This window comes from Miniopterus schreibersii, assembly GCF_964146895.1.
Source record: "Miniopterus schreibersii genome assembly, chromosome: 2".
In the NCBI taxonomy this organism is placed as follows: domain Eukaryota; kingdom Metazoa; phylum Chordata; class Mammalia; order Chiroptera; family Miniopteridae; genus Miniopterus; species Miniopterus schreibersii.
In genome coordinates, this window is record NC_138102.1 from 129,317,572 (window position 1) to 129,331,001 (window position 13,430).

The 13,430-nt window shown below is 38.4% G+C and overlaps 1 protein-coding gene across 1 annotated transcript; it reads left to right on the forward strand.

Annotated features, from left to right (window-relative positions):
- Nucleotides 1-3,948: 3,948 nt before the first annotated feature.
- IL22 (interleukin 22) lies at nucleotides 3,949-8,343 on the forward strand (the record flags this gene model as incomplete). Its single annotated transcript, XM_081128485.1, has 5 exons — nucleotides 3,949-4,134; nucleotides 4,561-4,626; nucleotides 4,752-4,895; nucleotides 5,801-5,866; nucleotides 8,266-8,343. 5 exons carry the CDS (start codon nucleotides 3,949-3,951, stop codon nucleotides 8,341-8,343), a joined length of 540 nt encoding a protein of 179 aa, XP_080984611.1.
- Between the last annotated feature and the right edge of the window lie 5,087 nt (nucleotides 8,344-13,430).

Here is a 13,430-nt window from a genome sequence, read left to right on the forward strand (position 1 = left end):
ATTAATCCTAAGGCTGCTATAGCACAGTTACTGTGTTAACTATTATACTGTGTGTTTTTTTTTAAAGTATAAAACATGGGTCCAAGAATCCCTACATGGTAAAATATTCAAACAGAAACAGATATTTGTTAAATAGAATGAAATATTATTGGCTTAGTGTATTCGGTTGTAAGAATTTGGAAATGAAACAGAACTGCACTTCTTTGAAAATAGTGCATTTCAGACTTGCCACAGATTCAGAGTGACATCTTGTCCAACTAACCTAAATTAGCCACGCTTCAGCCTATTTATAGCACACACTCTGCTTTTGAATTAGGACAGTGACAAAGGAAAGGGAAAGGGGACATTTCCTCAGGATTGACGTTTGCAAATTGGTTCTGTGTTTGATCATTTGTATTTTAAAAAGTTCAACAGGGTCATGAGAACATCAAGGATGTCTAGTTCACTGGACATTTACTGGCCCACGGTTTTCCCATCAGAGACAGAAGAACCACACCAAATACATAGAGTTTGAAATATGACTTTATAAAAGTTATTTTTTAAAGTAGTAATTAGCCTGTGCAAATGATTTGAGGAAAAAGTAACAACCCTAAAACTTATTAGAGAATTGGGATATAAGATTCACTGATATTAGTTAATTAACTATGACTTTGAATACCTGCTGTATGTGCAAGTGAGAATTATGATTTTTTATACTTGTTCACTAGTCAAAATAATAAATGAAATGAGAGACTGGAATGGCCTATAGATTTTTAAAAATCTATGACGGTTGAGGGCAGACATTAAGAAACCAATGTCAAATTCTGTTTAAATGCACCAGAGTAGTGAGGAATTTGCATAAATGTTGCTTTCTTCTATAATTGAAATTGATTTCAGTACCACTTGATATTACCAGAGAGGGAAATATAATCATTTACATTGACACGTTCCTGTGGTAGAGTCTTCCTTTAAGATGAGGTACAGTACAGATTCACAAGTTTTAGTCCTCAGGAAAAAGAGAAAGGTGGCTATGGTTGACAAGTGTCTTTGTGGGTAAGGTGTTAGCAGATTGAGGCGGCTATGGGGGAAAGTTGTCTTTGGCACTGTCAGGGTTATCTTCAAGCAGCACTGGGAAATAAATAAAGTTCATGTTTGGAGACCCAAGTCTCTAGCTTTGTTTTTTGCTGTGTGCCTCTATCTCGCCTCTCCACTGACCTCGAAAAAAAGGAGATGCTTTTCATGTTCTCAGGAGATGAGTATCCCAATAGTTTCTCTCTCCAAGTCAACTTGGCATTCCTTCACACCAAGGAGAAAGTGATTACTAACAGCTTAATACCTTACTAACTAGGAATTAAAAATAATATGCAAGATGGAGAAAATTTTGAAACACTATGAAAGTGCTTAAAAGATTTAAGTAGTAGAGAGATAATAAATGCTCTTGGGTGGAATGAGTTCATATTATAAAGATGTTAATTCTCCTCAAATAAATCTTTAAATTGAATAATAGTTGAATTAAAGTTTCTGCTGCATTTTTCTAGGAACTTGTCAAATTTATTCAAATTCATGTAAAATATTTATGAAAGTCCAAAAATAGCTAAGCCAGCCTTGAAAAAAAGTAGAGCAAAAAGGGTAGACTTTTCTGCCCAGATATAAAGACACTCCTCAGTAATAAAAATATTATAAGATTGGCTCAAGAATAGTAAGAGAAAAATAAATAAACCAATGCAACAAAATAGAGAGCTCAGAGATAGTTGTTTGTATATGGAAAACTCACATATGATAAAGTACACTACTCAATGTTTAGTAAACTGTGTTGGAAAAACTGGCTCACTATGTGGAGAAAATAAAACTGGCTCCCATCTTTCCATCATATACAAAAAAAAAAATTAAAGACCTGATTGTGAAAGGCAAAACCGTCAAGTAAATAAAAGATAGAATAACATCTTTGTGACCTAGGGATAGAGACACTTTTTAAGCAAAGCCTTGAAAAGTGCAAACCATAAAATGAAAAATAAGTTCTCTGTTCAACAAAGGACAAATAGACAAAGCCAACAGAACACAAATTGGGAGAAGAGTTTGTTATGCCTACAACCTAAAAGAGGGTAATTTATAAAATATATTGGGCATTCTTACAAATCAACAACAAAGCAACAATAACAACAATAATGACAACAGATCAAAGACCACTAGAGCCCACTAGAACAATGGGCAACTGATATGAACAATCATTTCATAAAAGGGGGAAACCCAAGTGGCTGCAAGTGTATGAAGAAAAATGTAAATTAAAACAACAATGAGATACCATTTCATACCTCCAAAAGCTGGCAAAATTAAAGCTTGATAATACCAAGTGTGGGTAGGGATGTAAAAAATAGAAACCTTTCTTTACTGATATGAGAGAGCATATCCATGCTGCCTTTCTGGCTAGCAATCTGGCCAAATCTAGTAAAAGTAAATGAACTTATTCCTATGACCCAGTGGACCTACCCCTGGGGAACTATTCCAAAGATATTCTAAAAAAAACCCCCAAAACAATCAAATGACTTACATGAGGTTTCTTAGTGCTGCAATGCCTATAGAGTAGGCAATGGGAGGTGGTTTAATGCCCACCAAATTGGAAACAAGTAAGTAAAGTATAGCTACACACTACAGAATGCCGTGTTAGAAACAGGAGCTACATATAGCAACATAGATAGATTGTAAGACCATAGTGCTAAGTGAATAATTAAGAAAGAGGATCATTCCTGTAAAATAAAAATACCTACATGCACTAAACAATACTCCGTGTTTTACAGGGATGCATGCATATTCAGAAAGGTATACCCAATACATTAGAGCAGCAACCTATGGCAGGCACAGAGGTGTGGTGGGTGGGTGGTGTGGAGGGAATGAGAATAATGAAGGTAAGATCACACACACACACACACACACACACACACACACAAAATCTCATCTTCAGATGTCCATACATATACTAAAAATTGTTATAAGATTTTTGGAAATATTATTTTGAGACTTGTGTGTTGTTCAGAATGAGTGCAGGTAAAATTTCAAGATGAACTACTATATCCCTGTATTTTTAGAATACTTGCACATTAAGAAAAATAGCGATAAGATTGTTCAACATTAATATTTTCAAACTTAAATTGATATTGGTTTTAATTCAATGAAAACAATTTAAGATATATTTGCATCTACCATAATGGTTATGATCACTTGAAAAAAAGAATGGGAGGAAAACAGCACTTAGAATCAGCCAACACTTTTATTTCTAAAATGTGTCTTTTTCAGGATTTAACATATTAAAAAATAAGAAAATTATTTTTTAAAATTGAATTATCTCCAAGATGTTATCACTGTTTGTTTCAAAGCAGAGGATATAGGACACAGGCCCTTATTTCTGATAAACTCTAATGAGATAAGAATCTATGAAGCTGGGAAGGAAAATGAGTCCGTGACCAAAATGCTTACTCAGTTACTACAGAAGATCAAAAAATATTATACTAAATCTAGAATCTATAAAGACGAAGCAATTGTTTTCTCTGAAAAATGTGTCAGGTTTAGAAAATTCTAGGATTTACCTGTAAAAACACTATCGGGGACCTAATAATGACATTTTAGGGAAATCCTTGCATATCAAGGTGGGAAGGATGGGAGGTGGCATTTTGTGGGCTTGTATGGTGGTTAGGTAGTTCTCAGAAGACGACACTGGAAATTAGATAATTGCTGATGTCATATTTTTCACAATAAAAAAAATTTGGTTTCCTAAGGGCTATAAAAGCAGCAGCTTCTACCTTTTCATCACAAGCAGAATCATTGAAACAGGTAAGTGTTTCAGCAAACTTAGTATGATAGGTTTGCTTGTTGTAACACTTCTTGATACTTAATTTTCTTCCCTTTATGTTCTTGTTTTCTTGATACCAGGTTCTTCTTTCCAGCTGCCAATCGATCGAGTTAGAATTGTCTGCAATGGCCACCCTGCAGAAATCTGCGAGCTTTTCCCTTATGGGGACTCTGGCTGCCAGCTGCCTTCTTCTCATTGCCCTGTCGGTGCAGGGAGGAGCAGCTGTGCCCATCAGGTCTCACTGCACGCTTGACAAGTCCAACTTCCAGCAGCCCTATATCACCAACCGCACCTTCATGCTGGCCAAGGAGGTACTCATCTCAATCTCTCTCTTTTGTATCTTACCTACTTGGAACTCAAATAGTTCTTAAATTTTTCTGCATAGCACATCTAAGATCTTTAAGAACCCATTATTTATCTCTTCTGGTAGACCAGAAGTCATTTTCTGTCTCTTTATAGACTCTTTGTAAATTGGGCTTTATCAGAACACCTTCCATTTTGGCCTTTAAAATACGTACATTGAGTTTTACTCCAAAAGGAACCAAGTAGTAGCCCATCTGGCTATTCATTTTCCCTGTACCTTTCGGTGCATTGTTTTAAACTCATGCACACATCTGAATTCTTTCCTTAATCTTCATAGGGCTGCTCTTGGGAGAGGAAATAAAGTGCGCCTTTACTTACAGACTTTTCTTTTATCTCCTCAATGTCCAACCACTTAGTCTTTTCTTCTCTTCCAGGCTAGTTTGGTAGATAACAACACAGACGTTCGTCTCATTGGAGAGAAATTGTTCCGTGGAGTCAAGGTAAGCCATAGGAGTGATAGGCAGGGCAAGGTGCCATCCATGGTTACTTGGAGTGGTGGTAATAATGGTTTGGGTCTTCTGGATGTGCCCTAATATGACCCCTGATGTTTCACTTTTGCCTGCAGATGAGTGAGCGCTGCTATCTGATGAAGCAGGTGCTGAACTTTACAGTTGAAGAAGTGCTCCTCCCCCAGTCTGATAGGTTCCAGCCCTACATGCAAGAGGTGGTGCCCTTCCTGGCCAGGCTCAGCAACAAGCTTAGCCAATGCGTAAGTCCTCTCAGCCTAAGTCCACCCTTTCCCTCCTTCTTCCATTTAGAGCCCTTTCCCCCCAATCCTCATTGCCCCATCCCATGTTGGCAGTAAGAAGTATCTCAGCAACATCATTATAGGAGTCACTTGGAATCACAGAGTATTTGTTTTTGCTTTAATTGAGTAACATTTTGAGTTTATGGTGATGAATGGGGTCTGAAAGACAAGTGCGTGGAAAGCTCATTTGTCCCTGGGAAAAGCAACCCAGGTTATGTGAGACAAGAATGGTATTGGGAGCTGTAAGAAAAAACACCTAGATGTGGGAATGGATCCACTGAGTATAGATTGAACAAGGGAAGGGATGGGAAAGAGGGAAATGGGAAGGTTTAATGTTCCAAGGTAGGTGGACAAAGACTCCTACCCTCTTGATGTCTTGGGAAGTGACAAAATCAAAGGTGTGTAAATTTGATGCCTTTGAACATTTAAAACTATGGAAAACTTTTGAATAAAGTAGGCAGAGCAAAGGGCACCTAGTACTTATTGAAGAGGGCCCACTGTTCACACAACATGTTTTAGGTATGGCTTCTTGTCCTGAGCATGCATTTTTTTATGAGGTCCAGTTAAGGTTGTAATCTTGACAGAATTTGCATAAACCACTCTACTCTTTCCACAAACTTAAACCTCAGTAGGATTTCCCAAAAGTGAGGAGAGGTCCTATATAAGGGAAATGACTGGATTTTGATGTCCAAGAGAATTCAAGAGCTCAGAAAATTTAGGTCACTGGCGAAATCTAGGTCATTGTGGGCACAAATGCTAAGAACTTTAATTCCAGGTGAATTGTAACACCTCAGTCAGGGACACTGAGGTTCATAAGATGTCAGTACGACAATGTTAAAATAATTACTCTGCTTTTCATTTTGTAGCATATTGAGAGTGATAACCAGCATATCCACAGAAATGTGCAAAAGCTGAAGGACACAGTGAAAGAGGTACTACTAATAACTATTTAATGTTGAATTGTTATATAGAAGAGACAAATGTTTTTTATTTTCTTTCCTTTCTTTCTTTTACCCTGCAAATTATGATTTTTTACTTGAGTCTTCTACTATGAGTTTGATAATTTAGGTGTATATGTACATAGATGTGTCTATATATTTATAAATCACTTGCTAAATTTTGCAAATCATAGAATTCTAGAACTGTATGGGAAATTAGATTTTCTAATCTCATCACCCTATTTCTTGGGGGTGGCCAGTGGCAGAGCCAGGGCTAGAATACAGTTCTCCTACATCCCAACCAGGCTAGCAATCTTCCAGCAGCAATTCATATAAATTAGTTTTAGTATTGTTAATTCTTAGGGAAATTTAAGATTCCTGCTAGTCCATGTAATCTGAAAAAGCCCTTGTTCAAGAACAGAAAAGGGCCTGGGGGCAAATTTATTCGAAGTGATTTTTTTTAAGCCATTAATTTGATGATTTAAAACTTGGAGAAATAAACCCAGGACAATCATAACAAAAGAACTTGACTCGAATAGAGGCTGAATTTCTGAAATGACTGATACTTATATTTAATTACCATAATATAATACCCAACAGTTATTGATTTGAATTTAAAAGCATGAGTGAAGAACCCTCAATTTTCTTTACATAGTTTCAAATAGAATGAAAATATTAGTAGTAGATTTATTATAGTAATATGGAAGTTCGAATTGGAAATCTTTCCTTCCTCTGTCCCCTTCCCTTCCTTTCTAGTCTCCTTTCCACTGCAATAAATCCTTAGGTAGATAATGAGCATCTATCTGGTGTAGGCTAGTATATATTTCTACAGTGAATAATACTATTATGTGGCCTATTTGGGGAAAAGAATAACAGTAGAAGGCTCAGACTAGCAATTGTGACTCATCCCAAAACCAGAGGAATGATTAGTAGCAGCGAAAGTGATGCTCTTGCAAGCAGGTACAATTAAACCTCAGAAACACGAAGGCTCTAGTTGATGAAATTTTCAGCAACAAGCATAGTCACAATTTCCCCTTTTCCCCACCTTGATGTTTTTTCCAAAAAAGGTTTCTTCCTGAGCATGATTTAACAAACAGAATGGTTTTTTCCTTTGCAGTTTTCACTGTGAAGCTCAATTCTCTTGTCATAGAACTATTCCCTAGGTGTGGAGGGCTGGACATGGCCATGCCCTACCCAAGAAGAAGTGTTTGCCATTCTGGTTTGAAAAATCTCTGAAGTCAGTTTACTTTGTGGCCTTTAGAAGAGTGAAGTGTGAGAGAGAAACATCTGATGGTGATCTGTGTGGGAAAACAGATTTTAGAGCTTTTACTCCTTTTTGAGAGAATCAACTTTCACATGTGCAATAGGTTGTCATGTGGAAGAGTGGCTATGCCTTTTTTACCTTGTCACTCCAGACGGCAGAGGCAGAAGAGAGGGATGTTGTTCAGAGAAAGCTCAAATGAGGAAAAACTGGTCAGTGCTGTCTGAAATGAGAAGGAAGTCTTGGGATGTATTAATTTCCTGTCACTGGAGGGAAAAGCAGATAGCAGGCTGTAGTAGAATGGATGACAGACAGTAGGACAAGATAGGCTTTAAACATTTTTTCATGAAGATCCTTTGGCCTTAATGCAAAGGAAGAGTGGAAAGGTGGAATGGTGGAAGAAAGCAGGGCGAGAAAGGAGAGCAAAGCATAGAAGACAATGATGGCTTTCCTTCAAATAATCTAGAGCGAATTTAATAGAGTAGATGAATTTCAGAGGAAGATGCTTTGGACTTGAATTTGGGCTCTCTTTTCCATTGGGTTTGAAAGCCTCACTTATATACTACTTGGAAGGAAGAGATAGAAGGAATGTTAGAAACTGTATTTGGCTTTCTACTAATTCAAGCAACTGAATGGGACTAATTCAGTATTTTCACAAAAATGGAAACCTGTTTTTTTTCCTTTGTCAGAAAGGTGAGAACAGAAAAAGCCCACGTGTATTGGTAAATGTGTGGTTTTGATTCAAGGCGATTGTTGTAAATAATATATTCGTCATAGACGATTGTAGGGCTATGGGGTAGGACAAGGCATAATGGGCCTCAGTCTAGGTCCCCCCTGCACGGCTTCCATGTGTTTGCTCTGGTTAGGAAGTGATTTTAAACAACTTCATTAGAGTGAGGTACACCAGAGATGGATGCCTCTTGGTGCCCTCTTAGTTCAGATAGCCATGATTTTAAGGTCTTTGGTGAATCATATAATATTCTTGTTAAAAGGTATTACTATTAATCTTTTACAAAAGGCTAAAACTTGGTTTCTATTCCAGCAACCTAACCAAGCTATCTTCTTCTAATTTGTCCCTCTCTTAAAAATATGGTATAAACACTCAAATACTTGTGTTTTCTTATGTTTACAGCTTGGAGAAAGTGGAGAGATCAAAGCAATTGGAGAACTGGATTTGCTGTTTATGACCCTGAGAAATGCCTGCATTTAATCACAGCAAAGCTGGAAAATGGATAATAACCCTTCCTGTAGGAAATAACAAGATCCTCAGAGGTTTTCTTTTACCAAAAGGAAAATGGGAAGTCAAACTCCATAGTCATGGGTTTATAAACATATAAACCCCTGCTTAGCTTAAAAAGAGAACAATCATGAGATTTATTGCTAATGTTTTATTGTAGTTGGCGTTTTAGACACAGAAATTTATTTTTAAGCCAGTTTATTTTTACAAAAATATTACTTCCCATTCCTTTAGGGGAAAAAAACCTAAATAGCTTTCTTTTAATAATTAATAGTTTATATTTATGAATTTATTTATTGTTATAAATATACATTTTATTTATGTCATTTTACTAATATGGATTTATTTATAGAATCATGATATTGCTACTTAAGTATAAGGCTAATATTAATATTTATGACAATAATTATGGCTCTATTATATGTTTATTTGAACTTAATAAATACTTTGATATCTTAAGTCTTGTGGCTTTGTGATTTTTCCCTTTAATATTATCGTTATCATCATCATCATTCCCATTTGCTAAATGGGCCAAGAACCTCATATAAAAGAACCTCATATTCTTGACTCTACGCAAGTGAGGTGGGTATTAGTATTATCCCCATTTTACAAATGAGAAAATTGAATCAGAGCCATGTTAAAAACATTGTGTAACTATTAGTAGCTGAACCTTATTGAGCTTGATGTTTCTCTGCTCTATTGCCTATATAGATTTATTATGTTGATTCAGCATGTAATTCTGAAAGAAAAAAAGGTAAAAAATTAAAGAGACTCCATCTGTATTGTTAGCAATTTGTGGATAAAAGAAAGGAGCAATGCTACTGGGGAAGAAATATATGGAGCCTCTGTTGCTGTAGGTGAACTGCATTAGTTCTAGCTCAAACCTATGAGGGGGGCACTCTCTAGTTTTCCTGTAAATTGGGAAACGAAGTAAAGGGGAAGTTTACTGAGCTTGGGGAGTCTATCTGCTAGTGAAGTTTAGCACTTACAGAGAAGTCTTATGTGTGGAAATGAGTAAGATGTTAGGAAGCACACTGAAGAGAGAATGAAAACTGAATATCTTCAAACTTTGTACTGTGGTAAAGAGAAGAGAGCAAAGAGGTAGAGATAAAAGTTGGATTTGTTCTATCTAGAATGAACTAATGATACTAGCATTGAAAAATCTATAGGTCTTTCCACAGAAGATGAAAGTCAGTAGTCAGCTGTCTAAAGTGTTTCCTTTTCCAAAAAATTGGGAACCTTGGGTTTATCCTTCAAGTTACTCACCAATTGTTTGCCAAGTTCCTGTGGGATTAGGTCAAACCTGGTGGTAATTGGTGAGCATGTATAGAAATTGTAGTTTCACTTGTGGATAAAGTGGAACTAGTACTTTTGGGTGTGAGCTTTGACTACTGAGAGGTACTAGAGCTAAACTCCAGGGATGATAGAATTAAAATTACTTCTGGGATAAGTTGGGTTTAGGACCCTTTTCTCTCTTCTTCCAAGTGAGTCTCAGTGCAATGCCTTGAGCAAAATTTGATACTGTACTCATTTCTGCCCAATCTTCTACAAATGAAGCCTTAAGTGGAAGAATACTCCTTAAATTGGATTTATGAATACTTCCATTCTCAAGCAAGGAGTTTGAAATACAGATTTAAACAGTCTGAATGCCAATGACTGTAAGGGATAAGGTGCCAGGATCTTCTTCAATTCTGGAAGGCAGTACTGACAAATTTGGCAGCTATATGAGATAGTCAGAATTCTCCAAATTCCTCATAGGGAGTCTTGACATAATCATTGACACCTGTTGTAGCATTTTTTTTTTTTCCCCATCAGTGACAATGGCTAGCATTTGGCTGGCACTTCAGCACTGCTCATGTTCTTGCCATTGGCGGAGGCCTTGGGTGTCTCCTCTCCCAGTAGCAGATGGCAATATCCAGGTATTAAAGAAGATTAACCTGTGGGCTGTGTGAGACATAGCACCCTGAGATACTAACCATAATCTAGGACTGACTAGAAGACACTGCAGAGCTTTGAGCATAAGAAAGACTTGGGATGACTCATGCTCTATAAAGATCATTATGGCTGCTGAATAGAGAGTAGGTTCACTGTGTGTGTCTGCATGTATATGTGTTTCGAGGGGGTGGGGTAGGGTGGGGTGGGAAGTTAGAACAGAAGTAAGGCCAGAGCAACAGTCCAGGGAGGGGGGATGACTGCACTGGAGTAGATGGGAACTGAGTCAGAGAAACCTGATGTGTGACTTACTGTGACACTCAGCTTGTGCTGCCTGGGAAAAAAGAGCTATGTATAGACCATATGCACTAGCAAGAAAAGTAATCATTTAGTTTTTCTTCTGGTCCTTTATTTACACTTTATCATTCCCTAGCATGCAGTGCTTCATGTGGGAATTAAAGATAGACAGGTGATCTTGTTGTGAAAAGAAGTTAAGATTTTAAGATCTGAGTGAAGACACTTCTGTCAGAAGAGAAGAATGCAGGGATGCTAGGGGCTGAACACTGTGGTCCTCTTGTCTCAGAGGCAACCAGAGTTACAGTAACTTTATCTTTGTAATCTCCTTTCAAGGAGTGTCTATTTTTGATGAACTGACTGAGAAGGCTGAGATGACTGATGACAGGATTTCCAAGAGGAAATCCCATTACTGCTACACCTGGAGGCTAGATAGACTGACTAGACCCGAGGGAGGGGGATTCACTGGATTGTCTCGTCAATTTACTTGGTAGTCTCACTAACAGAAAAATGCATGAAGCCCAAAGAGACAAGATCATCAAGGACTCCATTTCCATAGGAATGAGGGTTTAATTCACTTTACCAGGTGAAGGATTCCATCCGATGGAGGTGCATGCAGAGGGTAAAGGAACATGGAAAGGAAGACAAAAGAAGAAATTTGTGATTATTCATTTAAATTCTGTGAACAGCTATAAAAATAGGAACTACAGCAGATATAGTTTCTGTTAATAAATTATTTGTCCTGTTTTTCTCCTCCCTCCTCTACATCTCTTATATGAAGAATGCTTGTGGGGCTAATATTTTAGTTTTCCAGTGGGGATATGGCCATGCTGACATCACCCTATCATGATACAATGAGATTCCAAGTATTTCCTGTGTTGGGGACATAACATTTTTCACCCAGAACAAAGACAAGAATGGATGCTGAACACAAAAATGATGGATTGTCCCAATCTGGCCCTCCAGATGCATCTGCTATTCTTTCCCACTCCACTTTGCGCCTGGAGAAGCTGATATATATGAGTTACCCCATATATGTGTTTGCTCTCTGGCTTTTGATCACATTGGACAAGTGGGAAAGTTAGCAGGAGTTTGGAGAATGAAAATACTGTCAGTGTTTATTCCTCTGGAAACCTCCTGCCCGATTCCCTGCCCGATTTCTACGGAAAGCTCCTTGCAGATAGCCCTGTTCCACAGAGTTCTCTTTCCTGTTTCTGGAAATTTCTCTCAATCCTGTTCCCTAACGGGCTTCCAGCTATTGTTAGCTTCAGGTCATCGCACTACTTCTTGTAGGGTTCTTCAAACTCCACAAGTTAAAAAAAAATCAGCCCGGCCGGTTGTGGCTCAGCGGTTGAGCATCGACCTGGGATCCAAGTGATCGGGGTTCGATTCCCGGTCAGGGCACATGCCTGGGTTGTGGGCTCGATCAATGACTCTCTCATCATTGATGTTTCTATCTCTCTCTCTCCCTCTCCTTTCCTCTCTCTGAAATCAATAAAGATATATTTAAAAAAATAATAAATAAATTTAAAAAACCAATCCCGTAAACTTCTCCATTACCCAGTTTGAGTGTAATGGACATTTTCTGCTGGGATTCTGACCTATGTGTCCCTTTTCTCACTTCCATTTTCTCCCCCCAACCCCACCCAGGAGCAGGATGGAGGCTGCTAATTTAGCTGAGATCGTTTACAGACCATAAATAAAGCCAGTTTCTGGCATATCTGAGTTGTGTGTAACTTTTTGACACAGCAATAAAGCGAAATCAGAAACAATGGTAATATGGTTTCTAAAATTAAAACACATTCTTTAATAAAAAAAATCTAATTCTCCAACAGATTTCTCGACGGGGAAATAGAGGCACTTAGGCCAACATGCAGTATCACCTAAAGGAACTAAGGAGGCCTCTTCTCCCCTTGATGGAGGAAGATCCTGCTTCTTCCTGTGGCTCCCCCCCCCCCCCGCCTGCTCACCGCGCACCCGTGGGAATCTCTGTTCAGCCCGGCTGCCCTGCCGGCTGGAGGATGGGAGAATTATTACATCTGAATAATCCTGGCTCCTCTAAACTTGTGGCGGGTGGCCCTTCCTTCTCCGTTTCTCTTGTTACAGCTGCAAAGGACATTCCGGGTGACCCTACCTGGTTCTTTCCGTCACAGCCCTTTCCTTACTTCCATGCGGTTTCCCCGCGTCTCACAGCTCACTCCAGCAATGCGCGCGGGGGTTAACCGCAGTCCCACCTAGAGATGGACCACCTGTGGCCTTCCTAACAGGAAAGCGCTGTTTCTTTTTGAAACCCGCATGCTGGGAGATGTTTTTATGAGCTGTTGTTTCATCTGTAACATTTTCATCTTGCCAAGGCTGCAGATGCTATTTTTAGGCACAAAGACTACCCAGGAAACTTATGAACTTTACCTTGCTGCTTGACTCGATTGACACCCTTAGAAATTTCAGTTCAATTCAGTTCAGTAAACAAATATTTAGATCTCAGGGTGTGCAAGATCCTGTGCTAGGGGCTATGAAACGTTAGATATGATTTGCATGCTGTTCTCAAGGAACCCGCAGTCTGGCGAGGAAGACAGGAAAACAACTGCATGGGGCGCAAGGGACCTGAAATGTGCTGATGACAATTGTCACTGTGGATGACACCAAAGTTGCATTTGAGCTGATCTTGTGAAGGATAAGAAAGATTTCAACAAGTTCAAATGTCTTCTCCTCTATGAAATCTCTTGCTTTTCTTCTCCTTTGCAACCTAAGCATAGTTAATTGCCCCATCTTCAGGACTCTCAAAGCATAATTTACATCTCTCTCAGCCCTTATTGCATAGCAGTTTGATTATC